Below are 24,730 nucleotides of genomic sequence, written 5' to 3' on the forward strand. Positions count from 1 at the left end.
TGAAATGGCATTAAATTTTCTCCACGTCAAGCAGTGGTTAAAACAAACCAGCCTCTAAGCCAACCTTTCCCTTTCCAGACAGATGAGAGACAAGTGTCAGATACAGGTATATTCTAGGGTACTTGTGTCCTTGTGATCCAAGCCAGTACCTGTAATGTTAGTAATGAACCTTCGCCACGGTCTGTGACCTGTCACTTTCTCACTGCTGCTGTCTGTTCCTTTAAGACTGGCCGAGTGAACTCCTATCTCCCAGCCCCAGTATGGTGCTGGGTGAGTCTATTAAACAATAGCAAAGTAAAATGTTAAAGCAGTGGCTTCATCTACGTTAGCTTTTAGACACAAAGAGACATGGGCCCAGATGACTGTGTAATTCAGTTATGCAGTGGTGTTGTGACCATGTCGGTCCCAGGATATTCTCTGTATAATTCAAGGTCTTAAATGTTGGTCTCTCCAAGTGACAATAGTTGTCATGGAATTTAAAATAAAATGTAACCTTGCAGTCTGCCCTTTCACTTCTTGTAGTTGCTTCCAAAGCCAGCGTAGTGTTTTGAGTTCCTGGAATCTTTTTTATTTCTTTCAAATCCAAACGTATTTAGATTGAAGGGAAAAGACCAGATTGCCATAGGGAGCCCAGTGCCCGCAACAAGATGAAAAGCATCCGTGTTTGCCTGTTCATTCTTCCTATTTATGCAGGATTAAGCAGACTGATGATGTCACAATTTAGAGTGTCAGAGCAGAGGAGGCTCAGGCCATGTCTACAGTAATGAGCCTACAGCAGCACGGCTGTACTGATGCAGCTGCACCACTGTGAGATGGCTCGTGTAGCCGCTCTATGCTGACAGGCGAGAGCGCTCCCTTCAACAGAATGAAACTACCACTACGAGTGGCAGTAGCTACGTGAGTGGGAGAAGCTCTCCCGCCGACATAGCGCTGTGCACATTACCACTTATGTCACTCAGAGCGGTGTTTTTTTTCACTCCTCTGAGCAACATACTTTTTCCCCGATATAAGTGGTAGTGTAGACATGGCCCCAAGTAGAGGGTCATAGGAATTTCCAACCATGGGAGAAGTTCAATAAACTAAGGCTATGGCCAGGTTCCAAAATGTCTCCAATAACAGCAAAACCCAAGATGTGGCCATGTGTTATGGTAATTGAGTACTGGAGTCCATAGATCCATGCAATAGTCTGAACAGTCTCCCCAGAGTCATCTGAAGTGGACAAACCAAAGCTTTTGAAATAGTCTGTCCTGTACTGGCCAAGTCCTTTAGTTTTGGTCCCTGTGATTCAGGAGAGTAATAGAGAAAGATCTGTGCACACAGACCATCATTTCAGCCCTTCACCCCTTTCCTCAATTTAGGCTGAGAGACCAGAGAGATGCCAGTCTGTGGTAGGACAGGTGGGATGCCTTTACTTTGTCAGGACGAATAAGTAAAAAATGGAGAGTTTTGATTTGAGTTTTTTTTTAGTAGCCAGCTGGTTAAGGAAGAAAAGTTACATATGGATGGCAGGTGATGTCATTTGAGCCAATATTGCCAAGCCCATTAAACCAAAGCACCTTCTAAGGGTTGTGTGGAACACTACTCAACAATACAAGATTGACTTCAAGTGATCACTAAAAAATCATACCTTGAATCACCTCTCTTTCATGACACAATTCAGTGTTCAGCGACTGAGCCCTGCAGCATGTAGTCAAAACGTTTTGATCTTCTCAGACTTTCAAGCAAGGGAGGTCTATATTTTTGAAAGGCGATATCCAAAGACCTTCTAGATGCTGCTGGAAGTGGTGCTTATGATTTGGTTGAGGGCCCCCTTTATGCTGTGGCCAAGTGTGAGGGGTGCTGGCCAGTAACTCTAAGATGAATAATTACAATCTTCCTGCCTAAATTTCTACTGCAGTTTCAGCCGAGTGTGTCATTCTTCCATTCTCTTTCCTAACTGTTGTGAAGTTCCTTGCAGCACACCGTTAAATTGTTGCTGCATTTCAGAAATGCAAACAGCAATCTCTTGAGTGTATTTGTATATCAGTTTGTAAAGCCCTTTATTTTACCTGAAAGGATCCCAGGACGTAAGATTGTTATGAATGATATTCTTTTCTAGATCAGGATTAAATATGGTTCTTAAAGGCAAGTGGAAGTGATTCACCATCATTTGCGCCTTTTCAAATCTGACTGAGACTGCTTGTAAACACGGATGTTTTGGAGAAATACTTTTTGGACGTGCTGACATTTTGCTGCCCTCTCCCCAAAACAGTCAAATGCAACAGATTCCCTTTCACTGTTTTCCATGACAGGATATTACCCCTGTCCCTAACGTCAATGGAAGGGTATTAGAGAGCTCTCTGGAGAGCTGTAATGCCCAACCATTGATGACACAGAAAGGAAATGTTAAGTCATTAACAGTTAAAAAATGTTGACCTTGAGATTTTTTTAAATGTCTGGAGGTCCAGCTTTGCTGCGAGTACCAAAGAGTTGTGCAGTCAATGTTTGGCTGAAGCTGACTCTGTCATTTATAAGCCTCTTGAGCTATTCTTGCTGTTCCTGAAGGCAATGCAGCCCCTGGAGTGAATTACAGCGTGGTTTTCGCTCCAAGGCTTTCTATTATCCTATATGTGTTAACCTTGATCTGTTGGATTTTGCTCTGATGCAAGTCATCCTGTCTGTGTGACTGCAATATGGCCCCAATTAAAATCAGCTGTGAACTTTTTATTTCAGGGTGCTTGAGAAATGTTGCCTGGAAGATAGTACATCACATGTCAGTTACTGTTAAGGTTATGAGTCCTGTATCAAACCCCTAAGTATTCAAAATTCCATGTGATCCTTACGGATCATAATCTAATTTCAGTAAACTACGCACGAGGGCATGGGCTACAGAACCTGAGCAGAAAGGCATGACATGAAAAGGTGGTTTCTTGTGACTTGAAAAACATACCAGAGTAGACACTAGAGGCCTGAGTTTTCCACAAGTGCTGAACCCTTGCAGCTTTCCCTGGAATCAGTGGGTGCAGCAGGTGTTCAGCTCCTTTGAAAATTAAGTACTGAGCCATGATGGCATTGGAGGAAGCGGAAAAGGTTATACTTCCAACACCCCTCCCCTGTTTTTCCTCTCCTCTTTAATCCCTCCTTGGCCAGAAGGAGGTTGTTTGAAGAACAAGACACTTCCTCCTTCCCTCTTACAGGGTTTAGTGCAGGGAACAAGGAGTCAAACCCAGGACCTAGGCTTGAATTGCCTGTGTGACAGCACGCTTTGCAGCCCCTAAACCTGGGGTGACCAAACATCCTGATATTAGGGGCTTTGTCTTACATAGGACCCTATTATTCCCCCTCTGCTGTCCCGATTTTTCACACTTATCTGGTCACCCTAAGTAAATCCTGTAAGTTCAAATCTCCCTGTACTACTACAAAAGACAGGACATTAGATGATAATTTCTATGTTGTATAGTTGCTGCTGCAAGAAAGAAAATTATGTCTTGTTTAGTTACGTTAAAATAACATTAAGGATCAGACTGAGACAAACATGTTGAAGTTGAGAAGTCAGGCTGGATGCCAAGTGTGTGTGTGTCTTTGATACAGCTTGGATATAAAACTGAATCAATGAAGGCCAATATCTTTTATCGCTGCTTTATTCGTCCAGAGAATATGAACTCTACAACTTAATAGAGAACAAAGTGCACAGTCCTTTGTAGCATACTACATAATCTGAAAGATTTATTATACAGCCCTCCTTAGTGCAAAAAAGAGATAACATTACCTACCCCTTATAAAGATGAGTTTGCATGTACCGTGCAAATGGAGTCTATTATATAAGTTTATGGCACAGTTGAAACACTGGGAACATTCTGCATATCCAAATTACAGGTACGCAATTTTTCGCCTGTATTAGGAAAGTAATTAGTGCCTGTTTTCGTTCATTAAAATTAAAGCAGAAGGATTAGTATCATGGCAGCTTTTCATACATTGCAGAAACCTTGCTCACAGAGGTTGCATTCCCTGGCATTATTGTGTCTACCCTATCTTGTCAATCTTATTCTGATTACCATCTACATGTATGTGAACTAATTTCCTTGGGTCAGGGTTCTAGACTCGTAGACTGTAAGGCCAGAAGGGACCATCATGATAATCTAGTCTGACCTCCTGCACATTGCAGATCACAGAACCTCACACACCCACTCCTGTAACAGACCCCTAACCTCTGGCTGAGTTACTGAAGTCCTCAAATCATGTTTTAAAAGCTTCGAGCTACAGAGAATCCACTAGTTACAGTAGCTTAAACCTACTATGATCATGGGGTCAGTAAAAATCTGGGTACAATAGGGAAGAGGCCCCTCTCTTCTTTTCATTTTTCCACCTAACTCTTTTACTCTCCCTTAGAAGCTTTCACTAGTGACACCTCTAATTCCACAGTTTGAGCTTTTCACTTTTATATATAATCAACTTTCAGATGTTGAGAGGGGAGGAAATGTATATGGTGTATTGTGTAGGGGAAGCTTGCTAACTAACTCCAGCCCAAGTAATTATTGTGGGCACTAGCCATCACTGACTGTAATGTAATTAAATCCATGGTAACTTGTCTCACTCTTTTTCTGCATAACTGATTTTTTAAAAGATTTTTCTTAATAAACAAAAATGAGAGAAAAGTAATTTAAAAGAATGTAAAAGAATGGAATCAAGTAGTTTGATTTGATGATAGATGAACAGTGTGACAGTGGGTCTATGCAGAGAACTTAAGAGAATCTTGTCCCCTTTGCCTGTAAAGCGCCATTTGCCCTAATGGTGTTGTATTAAAACAAATAAAAATACGAGCCTCACCTGATCCACAGAGCAGTGTAGGATATATGAAGGACAGAGTCTAGGACTAAGTGTCACATTTCTAGTCAGCTAGGGAGAGTGTTGCTTTGTCACTTCACTAATGTGGAGTCCCACTTAGTTTCTGTGCCATTTGCAGATAAATCTTTGTATAAATGGAAGCTGGGTAATGCCGGAGGCTTAGGAAGTACGTTTTGTGAGATGTGCACTGGAGCTGAGGGAAGATTTCTGGAGGCAGGCTAGACAAATGTATGTGGATCTCCTCATCAAAGATTCTTAGAATGTGTCACACAGTATTGCCTTCATCTGTGACTCCCGTCCAGAACCGCAGCTCCAGGAGGAGAGTCCGGAGGCTCATGCTAGCCAGAGGAGGAGAACTAGATCGCTGGGTGTCCTCAGGCCTTGAAAGAGTCTGGAAGATGGTTTGAAATAGGTGCATAAATTCTATACTTGTAAGACAGAAGAGAGGGTGTTTGGGCATGTTAACTCCTCTGTCTATGGAGGCCATCAATGTTATTCCTGTTCAATAGCGATTTGATGGCTCTGTGAATTTGCTCCATTTCCAAGTTCCGAAGTGGTCCATGGAGGGAGGGACAGGCCTTTCACAGAATCATAGAATATCAGGGTTGGAAGGGACCTAAGGAGATCATCTAGTCCAACCCCCTGCTCAAAGCAGGACCAATCCCCAAATGGCCCCCTCAAGGATTGAACTCACAACCCTGGGTTTAGCAGGCCAAGGCTCAAACCACTGAGCTGCCCTCCCCCTTTAAATGGGCTGAATCTGTTTATGTTTGTGACTGCAGCAATCTGTTGGTAGAATTGTGGCACAAGCTGAAGAGGACCCTGTGCGACCTTCAACTGAATTCGCTTTTCCATTCCAGGCCTTCAATCCCAGAGGATGTTCACCACGAAATAATAGTGGATCCAGTGGTTCTTAGGTGACAGAAATCTTATAACTTAACGTCCTTGTGCAATGCATAGGCATGTTAGCACTCTGGCCTGCCCGCAAGTCTTAGTTCTCAGTCTTTTGGCCTTTTCGGGACTGAAAAGCAGTGTGTGCTCAGCTCTTTGAGAGTGTTGTTTAGGTAGTGCTATCTGAGACCAGGCTGGGAACCCTTGATGAACAGGTCCAGGACAGTGAGATCACACCCCCTTTCTTTATGGCTAGACGAGGGGGTGATCCCAACGTTCTCCTGTTGTTGTATGGGGCACTGTGTGAAAGAGGTTGAGAACCATTGATCCATAGAACTGAAGCAATGAGGTGGTGTGACTCAAGGGGGCACAAGCTTTGGTCCCCGCTCCTGGGGTCATGTAGTAATTTTTGTTGTCAGAAGGGGGTCGTGGTGCAGTGAAGTTGGAGAACCCCTGATATAAATGGTCTCCTTAAATGAGATGCACCAAATGTCAGTAGCATGGAGTCTGACTAGTGTTTTACATCATCCCCAGCATACATAAGCCATGGTATTGCCCTACTGCCTTCCCAGTCTTCCACCACAAGTCAGGAAGGTGGATTAAATGGGTGAAACTATATCTGCTCTTGATGGCTCAGTCATGGATGCTGCAGCAGGCCTCTCCAGGGACAGAACTCTTGATGATCGGTTTCTAGGTACATACTAAATAAAAGTACCCTTTCTTTCTGCTTCCATTCTGTAGGCAAATGGCCAAAAGTCTTGGGCAGGCGGGTGAGATTGAGCCTGAAACAGAAGGGATCCTGACGGAGTACGGGGTGGATTTCTCTGACTTCTCCCAAGACGTTCTGGAATGCCTTCCCCAGAGCCTGCCCTGGGTCATCCCACCCACAGAGTTGGCCAGCAGAAGAGATTTAAGGTAACAGCAAACCCTCTCTGGTCTCAGGGTTGTTCTTGTGTTGGTGTGGTTTATTTGCTTCACAGGTGTTGTCTCGTCACACCATTCAAAGCCCCTGCCTTCCTAAGTTACACCTATGTTAGCTTGGCAAGCAGCCCTGCTCTTCGAAAAGAAAGCAAATGGCCAGTGGTTTGGGGAAGCATTTGGTATAGCAAAGGGTATTTTCGTCAAAAGAACTATTGAAGACAACATTAATACTGAGAGAAAGAATTTAATCCCTGGCATCTAATTGGAGAGCTTTCTTTTTGTCTGGAGTGCTTTAAATACTTTAGTGATAGTTTTTGTAACAGTGTTTCTCTATTGATGCATGGGATTTTTATTTATTTATTTATTTCTTTAGGACTCACCCAAGTTCCCAGTGCTTATTTTTTTCCCCAGTGCTGACAATAATTCTAGGTTCCATGTAAAGATGTTTCTAGTATATGAATTCTCACTGAACTGCTGGTAACATACCTAAAACTGTCTTGTGTTTTCTGATATGTTACACTGAAGCTCAGTCACACTCAGAGACAATCCCCTGTGCTGCCTGGGTTGTTTGGTTGTGGCTTTTTTCAATGTTTCGAAGCATTGGCAGTTTGCATTTTAGGGACGTGGTGTGTACTGTCTGATGGTGCTTCCCTGCTGATTGTTACTAAGGTAAAATGTTGGCATGGTTTTGATTCCTAAAGGCAGAGGTTTCCATTGTCTGTGTTGGTGTAAAGGCATTTGTACCCACAGCAAGTTCCATTCCCTCTTAGCATACTTACGTAGTTCCCATTAAGGGTAACAGATTGTGTCTGGGGGAGGATAGATACCAGCATGAAGTATCTGTATCTGGAGTCCAGAGTTGAAAGGCCAGTACACAACACACATCCAAGTCTTTGGGCTGGGATAGAGGTGAAAAAAGAAAGATGATTTAGCAGTTGGAAAAGGAGACCAGGGCCAAGTTTGGGTCCTTTTCCTGATTCTGTCACTGATTTACTGTGTGGCCTTTGGCAAGTCACTGTGGGTCACAGCCTGTGTGAAATGGGGATACTGTTGACCTCACAGCAGCATTGTGAGGCTTAAATTATGTCTGTGAAGTTCTCTGTATCCTTGGATGTAGGTAATTATGTATTTTGTTAAGATCAGAGCTACCAAAGATTTCTCTCCCGGCTTTGCATAAGATTAAATGGTTTTCTCTTAAGCCTGATTCTCCACTCCAGTGGAGCAAAAGCTGGCATAGTCTGTTGAAATCAGTGGAACAACATTGGTATAAAAGTGGTGTAACTCAATGCAGAATCAGGTTCCTTATTTGCTAGTGTCAGACTTCAGATACTGGATTTCAGATTTGGAATGACTGAAAACACAATGGTACAAGATGTCACTCCCCCACAGGCATTAGGCTACAGGGTGAATGTCACACGAGTGTTCTTATTTTTGGGCTCTTGGCTACACATCAGCGAAGGGAGAGCAGTCTTCTTCTAATTTTTTCTGCCCTAGCAGTAATGCTGTTGCAGGCAGATGAGGAACTTGACTTGTCTCGGATTACACAGTCATTCTTGGAAACAAATTCCAAATGCATTTCTTGGTTTTGTTACTGAATTTTTACAGTGAGAATTCTCAAGGCAGTCGGCACCCCATACTAGTTTTGCAGCTTGGCCATTTAAATCCTTCTCTCTGATTAAACTGGCTGTCTCTTCATAGAGATGGTGAACACTGCAAAGTAACTTTCCTTCTGTTTGCTCAAATATAAACCCTTGCTGTCAGAGCTTCCAAAGTAATTCCTTATGTTAGTCTCGTATGAATATGTTCAATATTAATTACCATATTGCTGCTACTTAGTCTCCTAAGCACATATGAATCTAGTATGAAGTTTCTGTGCTTGGATATGAAAGGTAAATTACATGGGAATCTTTCTATTAGCTTGCTTTTTGATAGCCTGAGAGTGAGAGTTTGACAACTCCAAAAGAAAATGATTTTTTGTTAACAAAAGTAATGTGGGACCTACCTAATTGGAATCCACTCCTCTTTCCCCTGCATTCCATTTCCCTGCCATCAAAAAACACTCACACCATTAAGTGATAGGTCTGGGTGCCTTCTCCTCTGGTCGCATGACCCATTGTCCCTTGAGACAGGTGCTGGCAAAGGGGGTAGTCATAAGACTTTTAACCTTCCATCTTGGTGGTACTGACTAGCTTTTGGTACTCTCTTGGCAGCCAGTATGCTGTATATTGTCAGCACAGTACAATGCTTGACCTGCACGTGTGCAAATTAGGCACCGACAAATATATATGCAGAATTGCATACATTTGAACTTGAGCATCTTTATGCACATATTGTGACTATGTATGTTAGTATTTCCTTGGTCTCATTTCTTTGCTACATAGAGAGTGATTTTCACTGAAGTTATGGTATTATTTATAATATCATATGGCTGTACTGTACTAGCAGCAAAGAATCCTGTGGCACCTTATAGACTAACAGACGTTTTGGAGCATGAGCTTTCGTGGGTGAATACCCACTTCCTCAGATGCATGTAATGGAAATATCCAGGGGCAGGTATATATATGTGTGCTTGCAAGCAAGCTAGAGATAACGAGGTCAGTTCAATCAGGGAGGATGAGGCCCTGTTCTAGCAGTTGAGGTGTGAAAACCAAGAGAGGAGAAACTGGTTCTGTAATTGGCAAGCCATTCAGTCTTTGTTCAATCCTGAGCTGATGGTGTCAAATTTGCAGATGAACTGAAGCTCAGCAGTTTCTCTTTGAAGTCTGGTCCTGAAGTTTTTTTGCTGCAGGATGGCCACCTTAAGGTCTGCTATAGTGTGGCCAGGGAGGTTGAAGTGCTCTCCTACAGGTTTTTGTATATTGCCATTCCTAATGTCTGATTTGTGTCCATTTATCCTTTTCCGTAGAGACTGTCCAGTTTGGCCGATGTACATAGCAGAGGGGCATTGCTGGCATATGATGGCGTATATTACATTGGTGGATGTGCAGGTGAATGAACCAGTGATGGTGTGGCTGATCTGGTTAGGTCCTGTGATGGTGTCGCTGGTGTAGATATGTGGGCAGAGTTGGCATCGAGGTTTGTTGCATGGATTGGTTCCTGAGCTAGAGTTATTATGGTGTGGTGTGCAGTTACTGGTGAGAATATGTTTCAGGTTGGCAGGTTGTCTGTGGGCAAGGATTGGCCTGCCACCCAAGGCCTGTGAAAGTGTGGGATCATTGTCCAGGATGGGTTGTAGATCCTTGATGATGCATTGGAGGGGTTTTAGCTGGGGGCTGTATGTGATGGCCAGTGGAGTCCTGTTGGTTTCTCTCTTGGGTTTGTCTTGCAGTAGGAGGCTTCTGGGTACACGTCTGGCTCTGTTGATCTGTTTCCTTATTTCCTCATGCGGGTATTGTAGTTTTGAGAATGCTTGGTGGAGATTTTGTAGGTGTTGGTCTCTGTCTGAGGGGTTAGAGCAGATGCGGTTGTACCTCAGTGCTTGGCTGTAGACAATGGATCGTGTGATGTGCCCGGGATGGAAGCTGGAGGCATGAAGGTAGGCATAGCGGTCGGTGGGTTTTCGATATAGGGTGGTGTTAATGTGACCATCACTTATTTGCACCGTGGTGTCAAGAAAGTGGACCTCCAGTGTAGATTGGTCCAGGCTGAGGTTGATGGTGGGGTGGAAGCTGTTGAAATCATGGTGGAATTTTTCCAGAGTCTCCTTCCCATGGGTCCAGATGATGAAGATGTCATCAATGTAGCGTAGATAGAGAAGGGGTGTGAGTGGACGAGAGCTGAGGAAGCGTTGTTCCAGGTCGGCCATGAAGATATTGGCATATTGTGGGGCCATGCGGGTGCCCATAGCAGTGCCACTGATCTGGAGATATATATTGTCATCAAATTTGAAATAGTTGTGTGTAAGTATAAAGGCACAGAGCTCAGCAGCCAGTTGTGCTGTGGCATCATCAGGGATGGTGTTCTTGACAGCTTGTATTCCATCTGTGTGTGGGATGTTTGTGTAGAGAGCCTCTACATCCATGGTGGCTAGGATGGTGTTTCTGGGAGGTCACCAATGCATTGTAGTTTCCTCAGGAAATCAGTGGTGTCGCGGAGATAGCTGGGAGTGCTGGTGGCATAGGGTCTGAGTAGAGAGTCCATATATCCAGACAGTCCTTCAGTGAGAGTGCCAATGCAACCCCCACCAACATGATACAGTTCTGTGGCGATCTGGAAGCCTACTTTCGCCGTCACCGACTCAAAGAATACTTCCAGGACAACACTGAACAGTGCACTGATACACGGGTGCCCTCCCACCAAGAGCCCAAGAAGAAGAACTCCACATGGACTCCTCCTGAGGGTCGAAATGACAGCCTGGACCTATACATTGAATGCTTCCGCCGGCGTGCACCGGCAGAAATCGTGGAACAACAACATCGCTTGCCTCACAACCTAAGCCGTGCAGAACGCAATGCCATCCACAGCCTCAGAAACCACCCTGACATTATCATCAAAGAGGCTGATAAAGGAGGTGCTGTTGTCATCATGAACAGGTCTGACTATCAAAAGGAGGCAGCCAGACAACTCTCCGATACCAAATTCTACAGGCCACTTCCCTCAGATCCCACTGAGGAATACACTAAGAAACTACAGCATCTACTCAGGACACTCCCTACACTAACACCAGAAGAAATCAACATACCCCTAGAGCCCCGACCAGGGTTATTCTATCTACTACCCAAGATCCACAAACCCGGAAATCCTGGACGCCCCATCATCTCGGGCATTGGCACTCTCACTGAAGGACTGTCTGGATATATGGACTCTCTACTCAGACCCTATGCCACCAGCACTCCCAGCTATCTCCGCGACACCACTGATTTCCTGAGGAAACTACAATGCATTGGTGACCTCCCAGAAAACACCATCCTAGCCACCATGGATGTAGAGGCTCTCTACACAAACATCCCACACACAGATGGAATACAAGCTGTCAAGAACACCATCCCTGATGATGCCACAGCACAACTGGCTGCTGAGCTCTGTGCCTTTATACTTACACACAACTATTTCAAATTTGATGACAATATATATCTCCAGATCAGTGGCACTGCTATGGGCACCCGCATGGCCCCACAATATGCCAATATCTTCATGGCCGACCTGGAACAACGCTTCCTCAGCTCTCGTCCACTCACACCCCTTCTCTATCTACGCTACATTGATGACATCTTCATCATCTGGACCCATGGGAAGGAGACTCTGGAAAAATTCCACCATGATTTCAACAGCTTCCACCCCACCATCAACCTCAGCCTGGACCAATCTACACGGGAGGTCCACTTTCTTGACACCACGGTGCAAATAAGTGATGGTCACATTAACACCACCCTATATCGAAAACCCACCGACCGCTATGCCTACCTTCATGCCTCCAGCTTCCATCCCGGGCACATCACACGATCCATTGTCTACAGCCAAGCACTGAGGTACAACCGCATCTGCTCTAACCCCTCAGACAGAGACCAACACCTACAAAATCTCCACCAAGCATTCTCAAAACTACAATACCCGCATGAGGAAATAAGGAAACAGATCAACAGAGCCAGACGTGTACCCAGAAGCCTCCTACTGCAAGACAAACCCAAGAGAGAAACCAACAGGACTCCACTGGCCATCACATACAGCCCCCAGCTAAAACCCCTCCAACGCATCATCAAGGATCTACAACCCATCCTGGACAATGATCCCACACTTTCACAGGCCTTGGGTGGCAGGCCAATCCTTGCCCACAGACAACCTGCCAACCTGAAACATATTCTCACCAGTAACTGCACACCACACCATAATAACTCTAGCTCAGGAACCAATCCATGCAACAAACCTCGATGCCAACTCTGCCCACATATCTACACCAGCGACACCATCACAGGACCTAACCAGATCAGCCACACCATCACTGGTTCATTCACCTGCACATCCACCAATGTAATATACACCATCATATGCCAGCAATGCCCCTCTGCTATGTACATCGGCCAAACTGGACAGTCTCTACGGAAAAGGATAAATGGACACAAATCAGACATTAGGAATGGCAATATACAAAAACCTGTAGGAGAGCACTTCAACCTCCCTGGCCACACTATAGCAGACCTTAAGGTGGCCATCCTGCAGCAAAAAAACTTCAGGACCAGACTTCAAAGAGAAACTGCTGAGCTTCAGTTCATCTGCAAATTTGACACCATCAGCTCAGGATTGAACAAAGACTGTGAATGGCTTGCCAATTACAGAACCAGTTTCTCCTCTCTTGGTTTTCACACCTCAACTGCTAGAACAGGGCCTCATCCTCCCTGATTGAACTGACCTCGTTATCTCTAGCTTGCTTGCTAGCACACATATATATACCTGCCCCTGGATATTTCCATTACATGCATCTGAGGAAGTGGGTATTCACCCACGAAAGCTCATGCTCCAAAACGTCTGTTAGTCTATAAGGTGCCACAGGATTCTTTGCTGCTTTTACAGATCCAGACTAACACGGCTACCCTCTGATACTTGTACTGTACTGTAAGTCTTCATCTATGCTACAGAAAGAGCCATCTTAACTGAAATGCTTTTAAATAAGATTCATGCTAACACATAACCAGTGTAAACATGGTATAATCTTACACTTTATATTTTAGAGCTTGTTCTAAATCCCTGTCTGTTCTATAATACTTTTTTGTCAATGCTATCTGTAAACCAGTTGTGTGGGCTCTAGGTCGTCCTTGTTAGCATGAATCAGATAAAAAGCCGCGTTAGCCGTACTAGTTTTAGCCTCTAATAGGGCTTGCCATTGCCACTCATTCCGTTAGTGTAGAAGATGGTCTCAGTTACTTGACTATTGCTTGGATTCCTCTATTGTCTGATGGCCGAGTGGTTGACAGGGCACTTCTCTTTGGGTTTCCATGACTGAGACTCTTGTGGAGTATTATGCATTACAATATTTCCCCTAGTTCTGAAGGTAACTTTCTGACAAGGTGAAACTGGGATAAATAAGACTCTCTCCTGCTTGAAACGTCTTTTTGGTCTATACTAATGTAGAAAAACAGTCTCTTCAAAACCATGAGTTACGTTTGTTAAAAGGTCTTTGGAGTACTTAGCTGGAGGAATGATTGCTTAGCTAAAAGGAATCTCACACAAAGGAAAGATTGTGAACATGGCTTTAGGTCAAAAGAAAGCAATGGGTCATACTAATCCATAGAGGATGTTAACACAGATCAGTGTAAAGCAATGATTTTACTAGTCTATGCTATCTTGTAAATATATTTCCCCAGCTTCCTGAAAGTTTCATCTTTACAAAAGGTGTACTGTTACCATGTTTAGGGACTTGCTTTACTGAACTATCCTATATAGACTCATAGACTTTAAGGTCAGTATGTCCAGTGGTCTGTGATGGGATGTTAGATTGGGTGGGATCTGAGTTACTACAGAGAATTGTTTCCTGGGTGCTGGCTGGTGAGTCTTGCCCACATGTTCAGGGTTTAGCTGATCGCCATATTTGGGGTCAGGAAGGAATTTTCCTCCAGGGCAGATTGACAGAGGCCCTGGAGGTTTTTCATCTTCCTCTGCAGCATGGGGCAGGGGTCACTTGCTGGTGGATTCTGTGCAGCTTGAGGTCTTCAAACCACAATTTGAGGACTTCAGTAACTCAGACATAGTTAGGGGTTTGTTATTAAAGTGGATGGGTGAGATTCTGTGGCCTGCATTGTGCAGGAGGTCAGACTGTCATGTAATCCCTTCAAGGAGATCGTTTTTTTTCCTCCGTTCAAATATTTATTTAAAAAGTTTAGAAAGTATTTTAATAGTACATAATACACAAAATCCTTAGACAGTTATAGAATTTCCTGCTTTTATAGGTTAAATCCCCATCTCTGCTACTAAGTCACTGTAGTATTCTGGGCAACCTCTTGATCTCTCTCTCTTTCATTTTATTCATTTGTAAAATGAGACAAATATTTCATAGGTGCTGTAACTAATGGCTTTCAAAGGACTTTGAGGTCCTATAATAAAAAGTGCTAGATGATGATGAAGTGTTATCTTTGTGTACTGACAACTGCCATGTTCAACAGAGAGCTTGGATTTTATGGTATTTGAGCAGTATAGTTTATGAAACGTGTTCCAGAATCTGTAAACACAATTAGGATCAGAATTCCTTTTTTTCCCCTTTTCTTTTTCTCGTTCTCTCTCTCTCTCTGATTGACTGGAACTAAATTCGAAAAGAGGAAAGCTTGGTTTGGTATTTAAAAGAAACATTCAGATTGGGAGAGTCGGGTGGTAGAGGCAAATTCTGAAATGACATACTTCTAGCCATTTTCTGGTCTTGTCCATTGCTTCAGCCTGTAAATTTCATTTCCTTGTTTGCTTTATGCTGAGTGTTTCACCTGTGTAGTACAAAACATCACTAGTGAAAAGAAGAGGGTCAGAGCAAACAAGGAAATTCAAATTTCAGAGGTGGGTGTAGCAGTGAGGGGAGCAGAGGAGGAAACCATTTGAAGAAGTTCAGCCAAAAATCTAAGAAACCTAAAAGCTATTTCTAAGGCTTGTTCCAAATGTTTCTAATTTCATTCATATCTTTTTCTTTCTTTTACTGCTAAACTGGGACAAGAAACCAAAGCCAGGAAAGTCCGATCATAGTGGGAAACAAAAACCTAAATATTGGAGAGAGAAAAAAGGCCGTTCTTTGCAGAGCAATTCTGCCTTTTGCATGTCTCCCATTGTTAGTGTTACTGTGGAAAATGTATCACGTCACTCGTTTGGAAAGCTCTAACCCTCGCTGAACTGGAGATGGTTTATATAGTCTAACATAGAAGAACTTGAGGATATCTATTTCTTTACCATTCGCCTAATAACAAGTGAGTCCAGTGACCTCCGCTGGACCATTACAAATGCAAAACTTGGCTCTCAAAAGTGCTTGCTCTAAATTTTCCAGTTGCTTTCTCTTTTTTCCATTTGATGTCATCCTGCCAGCTAGTGATTTTATTATTATAAACAGGACATTGTATTCACTTTTAAGAAGAAATATGAAGCTGGAGGTAAAATTACAAACTGCAGTTTCTCAGCTGCCAAAATAGAAAACAATGAGCTAAAAATACAGAGCAGAGAAAGAAACACTGAAATATCTGCAGGATGAATTGTCTGAAAAGCAGAAATTTTCATTTCCCACCCCAACTAACTCTCTAATGTTGTCTTGTAAGCAAAATTGCAGCACCGATGCTAATACTGAATATTGAGGGCCCTGCAAAGAAACAATCTGAGGAGCCAGTGCACAGAAGTGAGAGGCCTTTCAAGTTGTCATTGAACAATTAATGATCATTCTGTTTCCCCATGAGCAGAGTTAATGAAGTGTTGTTCTTACAAATGAAAAGCCCCAACAGTATGACAGAGCTGTAGCTTCACATAGATTCTGAACACAGTCCATAGAACTTCCCCAGAATAATTCCTAGCACATAGAGTTAATATTTTGAGATATTTCAAGGCATGATATCTGTTGACCATAAGTTGTGATGTCCTCAGAGGTACTGCATAGCTACCTACAGTTACTAAGGTTTTGCAGAGTAAATCTTAACTATTGCATCTGTCTTTTCTTTGATAAGAGCAGTAGAAAAAGAGGAGGTGCTCTCCCTTGCCTGTATGTTCTATTCTGAACAGGGAGGCTCTGTTCTTAGCACTGTTTGTAATTGGAAACCACCGGCAACAGAACAGTTCCTACATTGCAGTTCTGCCCACTCTTTGTTTCGTGTTTGAGGAATGGTGCAGATAGTAATAAGGATTAGCAGTGTTTATATTAAAGACTTAATATCAGACTCTTAACGGTGCATGCCCAAGTAGATTGTTGGCTGATAAAATTAGAGCTGATGGTAAAAATGGCAGCATTCTGCTCCCAGCAAAGTGTCTGGTGAGTAGGAAGGAGAGGAGACTGTGAGACAGTTGGCTCTTCTGGGCAGGTGAAAGACTTGAAAGGATATAAATCAGATAAAATATCATTAAACAATTTTCCATGGAGATTTTCCACTGCAGAAAGCTTGCGTTAAGTATAATTAGAGCAAGACTTATCCCACTGTACTAGAATGTGTAAAAATGGCCGGGTTTCTTAAGGAACCTGACAAATGGCTTTTTTAATAAATGTGTCAACATTGTTGCAGATCTGCGTCTGTCATCCTGAGATACTGGAAAGACACATATGACTAGATTATGTTTCCTTACTCGTGCTGAGCAGCAGCTTTGTTCCGCATGTATCCCCACTGAAATCAGTAGGATGATTTGAGGAGCACAAAGTATTCCAGTGGTGATGACAGTCTAACGCATAGCTGGCACAGCCAGTTGCAAAAGACACTGTATCTACTCTAGGTTGTTCTTTACAGTGCCTGTTACCATGCGCTCTCTCCTACTGTGTTGGGCTAGGGAACTAGTCCCTTCCTGAACCAATGTGAATAAACCAGTATTAGAAGATACACCTGATGGAGCTTAATAAAAACACTTTTAGTGATGCCCAGATGTGTGTTCTTGTCCCAGTGATGTGGTTAAGTTAATTAGCTGACTTCGTCAGAGCTTGTTCCCTGTATATGTTGCTTTTTTTCTAACCTGCGCTTTCACTGAAAAAAACCAGTAGGATGGTAGCTTAATTTCTTACTAAATGACATGCAGTTGTTGCTATCACGTGTTGCGACCTGGGGTTGGCATATTGTGCTAGAAATGCGGGGGCTGGGGGGGTGTTTAACGGAGGCAACATGAGCCATTGGAAGAACAGCTGTACAAGCACACTATTGCATGGGAATTGGTGGATTGTAGGGTTATTTCCCATCAGTGGGCTCTGGTAGCGTAAAGAACAAATCAAAGCTCATTGAGTGGGGAATGTTTTGCCCGAGAGGCTTGTCATCACCTGAACTTTGACGTTATGCATATTGCATTGTTTCTGTACAGCTGAGTATTTTCTGTAAAGAGTAATGCAGGAGGCATGGAATCCAGTCAGTTCGCATTTATTTGGGAACAGATCCGTTCTTATCAGACTTTCAGTGATCGATCCTGAGGCTTCGATGGGAGTTTCAGAGGGAGAAAAACCAGCACTCTAAGTCCACGGTTCTCAAACCTGGGTGTCTAAGGTTATGCTGCTAATTCTGTATTTAGATATGTAATTAAAGTGACCTGATGTTCAAAGGAGCTGAGTACTTGCATCTCCCATTGACTTGAGAGGCATGAGTTTGTGTTTTGTCCCTCTGAAAACCAGGCCACTTTTGGTGAAATATCTAAATATGGGTTGAAGAGTTCAGGCATCCAGCCTTGAAAGTGTTGGCTGAAACTGGCATCTGTCACCACCATAGAGAAAACAATTTCTTCACAATTCCTGATCAGATGATGCATTTCCCTTTTCATGATGACAGGTTAACCAAAGGCATGACAAACTGTTTGTTGCACGGAGCCATTTTTTCATTATGAGGTCTCATTCTGGTACCCTGGGTATGGAGCCTCCCTTGGAGGATGCGCACAAATGCTGAACTTTTGGAGCAATGAGCAAGAGCCTATGCAGATCCCCACATCTGATTTGGGAGTTTAAGGACTACCCTGAAAATTCCACCACATCTCCATACCACAATGAGACAGAAAAGTGAGATGTAGTTCAAACATGTGAGTAACAAAAATAACCAGGGGGCTGTAGGAATTGATTTACAGGGAAAACTTAACTGTTAAATGTGTATTAACAAAGAGGCTAGTGGCTTGAATGATGCTTAATGGCTAACAAATATATGAATCACTATGGTGGGATAGGAATTATTTAGGTTGGTAGAAGCAGATATTACTAGGAGAACTGGGCTAAACCGAAGAGAGGAAATCTTTTCTGTTGTTCATCCTAAATTAGACTGCATCACAGACTCCCACGGGCATGCTGGAAACCCCATTACTTAAGATGTTTTAAACTCTAGACTGGACAAAGTACTTGCATACATACTGCAAAGAACAATCCAGCACTGGCCCATGGAAGATGGATGACCTAATGTCTTTTCCGTTTTTAGCTTCTGAGAGTCTGTGATTGAAGAAGATTACATGACGGAAGCGTGTTTTCAGTTACGCTCCTGCTCTCGTTCTTGCATGGCATAAAGGTGGGGCAGAAAGCTCCATGGGCTTGAGACACAATGTTAGCATGACTTGTAGAAATTTAAATAATGATCTCTTCTATATGCATTGGCTTTTTAAATGGGTGACTTTTTGTCATCAAACCAGAGAACTTTGCTCATCTTACACTGAAGACATAAGTAAATAGCTGAAATCGGTTCTGGTTCAGCAAACCAAGGAGCATTGTTCTATGAAAATTAAAATGTGTATTACTGCTGTTGTGTAATTCATCAGGGTAACTGTAAGCAGGGCTTTGGAGCTGTGCTCCGGCTCTGCTCCAGCTCCAGGCAAAAACCTGCAGCTCCAGCTCCGGGCTCTGCTCCAAAGCCCTGACTCTAAACCTTCCTTTTTGACTTGAATCAGCTGAGGCAAGGCTTTAGCTAAAAAATAAACATGAAAAATTATAAAGACCTGAACTGGGTTGACATATTAAGATGAGACTTCTGATGTTTGTATATCTGTGGGAGTGGATTCTTGGGAGCTTCTGCCACGGGTGGACTGAGGTAATGCAATCTTTCTTTTTGCTCCCAGTTAGTTTATAATTAGCGCATTTTGCAGTGTTCACTTAACTGTACAAAGAAAAAGTTAGTTACTTTTTCAAGTGTCTCTTTTCCAAAGTGTCCTAAGGTGCCTTCAGAGGCTCATTTGAGATGCTTCTGTTGCATGCTTCTCCTGTGAAAATATTCCTTTGAAGAGCCTGTCCTGTAAACAGTTGTCCCAGATTTTTAACTGAAATCTACCCATACTTAGAGTGATAAATGTAGTAGCGTACTGCAACTGAAACAGCGGATATCTTTGGGAGTGAGGTGATGACGTACTAAAGAGGTTCAGACAATGACCATTGTCTGAAATTCCCTTTTGAAAGAAAGTACTTTATCTATACTCATTTGAGCAATGAATGTCTATAGGAATGGGTTCTGTGCTTATCGGTATTTTATAAGAAACCTACATAGGCACTGTATTCTAGTTGGGTTGACTTGTGAATGAAAAATGAGATTCATTTTGGTGGTTGCCATAACAATCAGACTATTGTGTGAAAAAATGTTTGTAGCTTTCACTGGAGTGAGTTGACAACACTGGGATAGCTCCTCCCAAATTAAAATGACTGTTTCCAGACCTGAAAAATTATGTCTGCTTAACTTTTTTCAAGACACAGTTTGGCAGGGTCCTACAGATGACCCCGAAGATCTGCAAGATTCTAAAAATGTCTTTACCACTTAATTTTAAAATGTCAGCCTTGAGTTCAAGTTAAGAGGGATAAACCAGGATGCTGAAGTGAATTCCACCAGCACCAATCTATTGCACGTATTCACAAAGTGAAGAGAGCAAGACAATCTAAAGAGGAAGAGTGTAAATGTGAAGCCAGAGTCTAGACATGCAGTCACTCTATTGTACGTCTGTGTTGACATAGTAAAAAGTTTAAACAAGGCCTACAAAATCTGAACTTTAATAAACAAAATGATGCTCATGACCCTCTCATCTCCAACAGCCAACTACAGTGCCACAAGTCTTGTCTTTTCTGAAATCCATTGTGCTTCTTCAGAAGTTTCACATAGGTCCTTCAAGACCTATTGAAGAAAGGAGATTAATATGGTTATGTGACCTGTAGACCCAAAGCATAGGTGCTGCCTAGATTTGTTAGCCTCTGGATGTAGCCACATAACTGCATCTGAATCTTTACTCTTTGAACAGGGTATGTCTTTGAAACCCGGGGTTGTGAATTCCATCCGTCTTTCTGGTGGATAGGCACATACTGAAGCCCCTAATAAATGCCTTGTTTCATTTTACAACAGGTTGAGGGGGATTATTTTTTCCTAAGACAGGCAACAAGTATTACTGAAGACTGTGTAATAGACTTTGTTTCAAGAATACTAGCTCTGGGGCAAAGCCCAGGGAATCATCAAGTAACTTAAATGACTTGCCTGGAGGAACCTGAATTCAAGCATATGGTTTAGAAGGGGCTGAAAGCCTATGGAGGGGCTTCCCCATTGCTTCCTTCAACTACTATCGGCCATATGTAATAATGGTGTGGAAGCTGCTAAGTTGACTATATTGATTTGTTCTGTCAGTTTTGCTTACTTGCAGCTCCACTCTCTCCATTGTCTGTCTCCAGTAGTTACTAGGATAACAAAGTCCCAGTTTCCTTTAAGTTTCTAAGACTCCTGTAAATTGTTAGCTCACCTGCTTAGGAGTAGAACTTCTTGGTTCCTTTAGGGCTTTCTAATGCTCTCCCAAGTACATGCAGTTCTCTAAATCGTAACCGAGCAGTGGCCATTTCTAGGCCCTAATGTATTAAAGAAATGACAGAGACTTACTGCCTCCACCTGGCTGGCTTATCCAACCACACCATAGATAGAGGAAACGGTTCCTTTGTTTTTAGAAGGGCTTGCATGGCAGCACTTTAGTTCAACTGAAATATGCAGCATGTACACACTATCACTTCTGTCCTTCAGGAGCATCAAGTTACTTGTACTGAGAATATCATTGGGAACACTCAAACTTTGCCCAACCATAGTCCCCGTTAGCAGTTTGTCAGGTTCCACACCTTTAATACACGTGGAGGCCATAGGTTATAACATGCAATGTTTCCTTTCGGTCTAAGCATTCTTCCACTCGAAATGAAGATGGAGCATTGACTCCGAGGACTGGTAATTGCCATGGTTCACAGATGTTTCTATTTAATGGTTGAAAACTTTAACAGATCTGTTGAACTCTGAACGTTTTAGCTGAGTGAAAAGCTAATTTGATTATGAGGTATTGTACCTGATCTTTCAGCCCCTAATATACAATAAAAAGAATGATTTCTCCTTTGAAACTTGCAGACCGTATTGTATGGATACACTTGTTTGGTTAAAAAAACCCACCCAGAACCAAAACTGTTTTTGTTCTGTGGCCTTTGAATGTTTTAATTACCATGATAATACCAACTGACCAATAATGTGCTAATCTTACCCACAGTACTTCATTAGCCTGTTTTTCTAGCTCCTATTAAAAGAAAAATGTTAAAAGTAAAAAGACTAACTGCTCTGCTTTAATTAGTCTGCTTTAATTAGTCTGTTTGAACTGTGCAGTCTGAAACTGCACTTAATTAGCTTTTCTGTAAAGTGGGATTGATTATACCAGAGTCTCTGTGTGCACATTTGCATTACCATCTTATAAACTTAAGCTCTGTATTCTGGTAGGTTTTCTCCTGGGGTTTGATTTTGAATATTGTAGAAGGAACTAGTTTGCAAACCTCTCCTGTGGCATTGCTGTCTTACACTTTGGCTGGTAGTGGTGGTTAGTCAGCCTCTTTCTAGTCCTGTAGGAACTTGCATGGGCACTCATCATATGCAAGAAGAGCTGTGTGGTGATGACAGGCCCAGTGCATGTTCACCTTCTGACCTTCCATTAACAATTTCAGAATAGACTCAGTGGGATCTGTGGCATACCAGATTGTCATACACAGATTGTTTCTAGTCCAGACGCATAATATACTCGCCCCCATCTCTCCACGAGGAAGGTGGAAGAAAGAGATTTTATTCTTCCATTAACAAAAGCGAGATGCCAGAGTGAGTACGCTTCTGCAAGACTGTGTTGAACATATGTTTTGGATGAAGGAGCTCCTTTACAGAGTAACTTTCCACACTGAGATGTTTGTCTTCAGCCAGTGCAGCAAAATTGGGGGTTCTTTAAAGACATTTATCTCTAGTCCTTTTCAGCGTGAAGACCAGAAAAGCTCTCAACTCCATGCATGTCTATATCTCCTAAACCAGTTTCCTTTCGCTAACCAAGTGGTGTGTATGTTGGAACGAACACTTCTGGAACATCTTGTTACTTTTATAAAGTATGTTTTGACGTTTTAAAATGAATAAAACAGATTTTTATTAGGTGTAATGACAAGAAGAGATTGTTCCTTTGGGATTTTTTAAGGAGGAATGGCCAAATTTTGCAGCCCACAGGACCGCTTTGGCAGCCTGCCAGGAGCTGGAGGGCAGCACCCAATTTGTATTAGTTAGTGATAAATGTTATTGCATGTGCATGTAGCCATAATATTTGCTTGCACTGAAACAGTCTCTTCCTTGACAGGTGCATGGAAATTGCAGCTGCTCTGAGTTTTGTTAATAAAAACCTACCATGGTTTGGTTTTGCCATCACCCACTGGCTACAGGGAGTTAATGGGCTGTCCCTTTTGGGAGCTATTGTACTGTGGCCTATGGGGAGGTATCATTACAGGTGCAGACTTTGGCAGGGACACATGGAGGAGTCTGAGTGGCTTTTCTCATCAGTCTGAGAGGAGCAATGAGCAATTTCTTATCTCCGCTTGGCAGTGGTTTATGTCAGGTCTGTCATCCTTCATTTTCAATGTTTATAGGGCCATAGGAACACGTGCCAAGGAGTAAAATGACTTGGTTTGCAGGACTATTGGTACGCTGGTGACACTGTACCTTGTCAGTTTCAACAGACACAGAGGGTGTCTTGAAGTGACTGAGACTTCTGGATGAGAGAGAGCTAGCTGAAGCACAGTAGAGATTAGAGGTGGTGTTAGCTGGTTGAAGGAATCAGAGGAAATACAAGAGAATGTATCTGTCCTTTGATTGGAGGGATGAGGCTTCAATCAATATATTGGTCAATGGCCAATAGAATGACTGTAAATGCTGCAATTGGGCCTCTGCTTTTTGCAGTACTGGCTCCTGCAGCTGCCTATAATAATGATAAAAATCAAAACTAGAGGTTTTATTTATTACGTGAATCATGCAGTCACTGTTATGCAGAATTCAGTGTAAAGACTCTTTCTAGGCATCCTACCCTGCTACAGAAGCATCACTTTGTGATAAAATGTGAGCACTCCCACACCACAAAGTCAGAGGTGCTGGCTTCAGAATTTAGGTCCAGTATTATATGCTTGCCTTTTGGCTACCTGGATCCAGGTCTTTGTCCACTTAGTACTTATTCTGTGGGACTTTTTGCATCATATTGCTTGTTCGGAGACTTTCTGTAACCCCCAGTCTTTGCACAGGGCAAAACTCTCATTGAAAGGCTCCAGGTTCAGCTCTCTTGAATAGTCAACTCTCCCCTCTCCCATTTTGAACATGTTAAAAAAATCCTAACTATACCGTACATGGCTGCATGTAAGGGGTGCCTTCATTGCGACATATATAAGGATAAATACCTCACTCTGGCAGCCTTGTATCAGGCTAGCTTTTGCAAGAAAGCAGGTTGCTCAGCAGTAGCAAATGCTGATCCTGGATTCTGGTGATATAGCATATGAAATGCATCTGTGGTAGCACTACAGAGGCTGGAAGTATATACAACAATCCCTGCTGGTTTGTGTTCTCATGAACTCGGGCCCCACCCTTGACCTCTACAATAGATTTAATTGGCCAAGTGTCTGAAAGCAAAGCAGCTCCATTAGTTGCTACATTGTATAAATGTATTCAGAGTTTGGCACCGGCATATTTATGTTCCTTTCTTTCCAACGCAGACTACAAATGTGCACTTTGTTGAAACCAGTCTATTAATTTTTAAACTGCCTAGAGCTACAAATCGCTATGGGTGGCGCACATTTGTGGTTGCAGCCCAAAACAGCTGGAATAGGCTATCTATTCCATTGAAACAAGAACCCACATACTTGGATTGAAGAAGCACTTAATCCCTTCCTTTAAACCTTGTCAGTGTAAAGTGGGCAGTTGATTTCAGGTCAGTGGTGTCTGCTAGCATAGATTAAATGCCCTGAAAAAGTAAGACTATATGTGATAGCCGTCTCTCTGGCATGTTTACAGTAAGTACCTGCTTCCCTATGGCCCCATGCCTTACCAGGCAGGCAAGCACTTGGCATATTGTGTACGTGGAGGGTTCGCTTGCGCTGTACATACATGATTCTTCGAAGAATGGTAAATAGGGACATTATGTAAGCACTGTTCCTTGGAATGAGATCACTTGAAATTCCGTTCATTGATGGATTTTTAATGTAAGGAGTATG

At 42.7% G+C, this 24,730-nt stretch overlaps 1 protein-coding gene across 3 annotated transcripts in view; it reads left to right on the forward strand.

Annotated features, from left to right (window-relative positions):
* Window positions 1-24,730, forward strand: part of DIS3L2 (DIS3 like 3'-5' exoribonuclease 2) — a 288,983-nt gene that overhangs the window by 118,873 nt on the left and 145,380 nt on the right. For all 3 annotated transcript variants that reach the window (XM_030576508.1, XM_030576510.1, XM_030576511.1), the window contains one exon: window positions 6,457-6,630. In XM_030576508.1, coding sequence (XP_030432368.1) covers window positions 6,457-6,630 — 174 coding nt within the window. The remainder of the gene's footprint in view (window positions 1-6,456; window positions 6,631-24,730) is intronic.

Source organism: Gopherus evgoodei, chromosome 9 (genome assembly GCF_007399415.2).
Source record: "Gopherus evgoodei ecotype Sinaloan lineage chromosome 9, rGopEvg1_v1.p, whole genome shotgun sequence".
Taxonomy (NCBI): domain Eukaryota; kingdom Metazoa; phylum Chordata; order Testudines; family Testudinidae; genus Gopherus; species Gopherus evgoodei.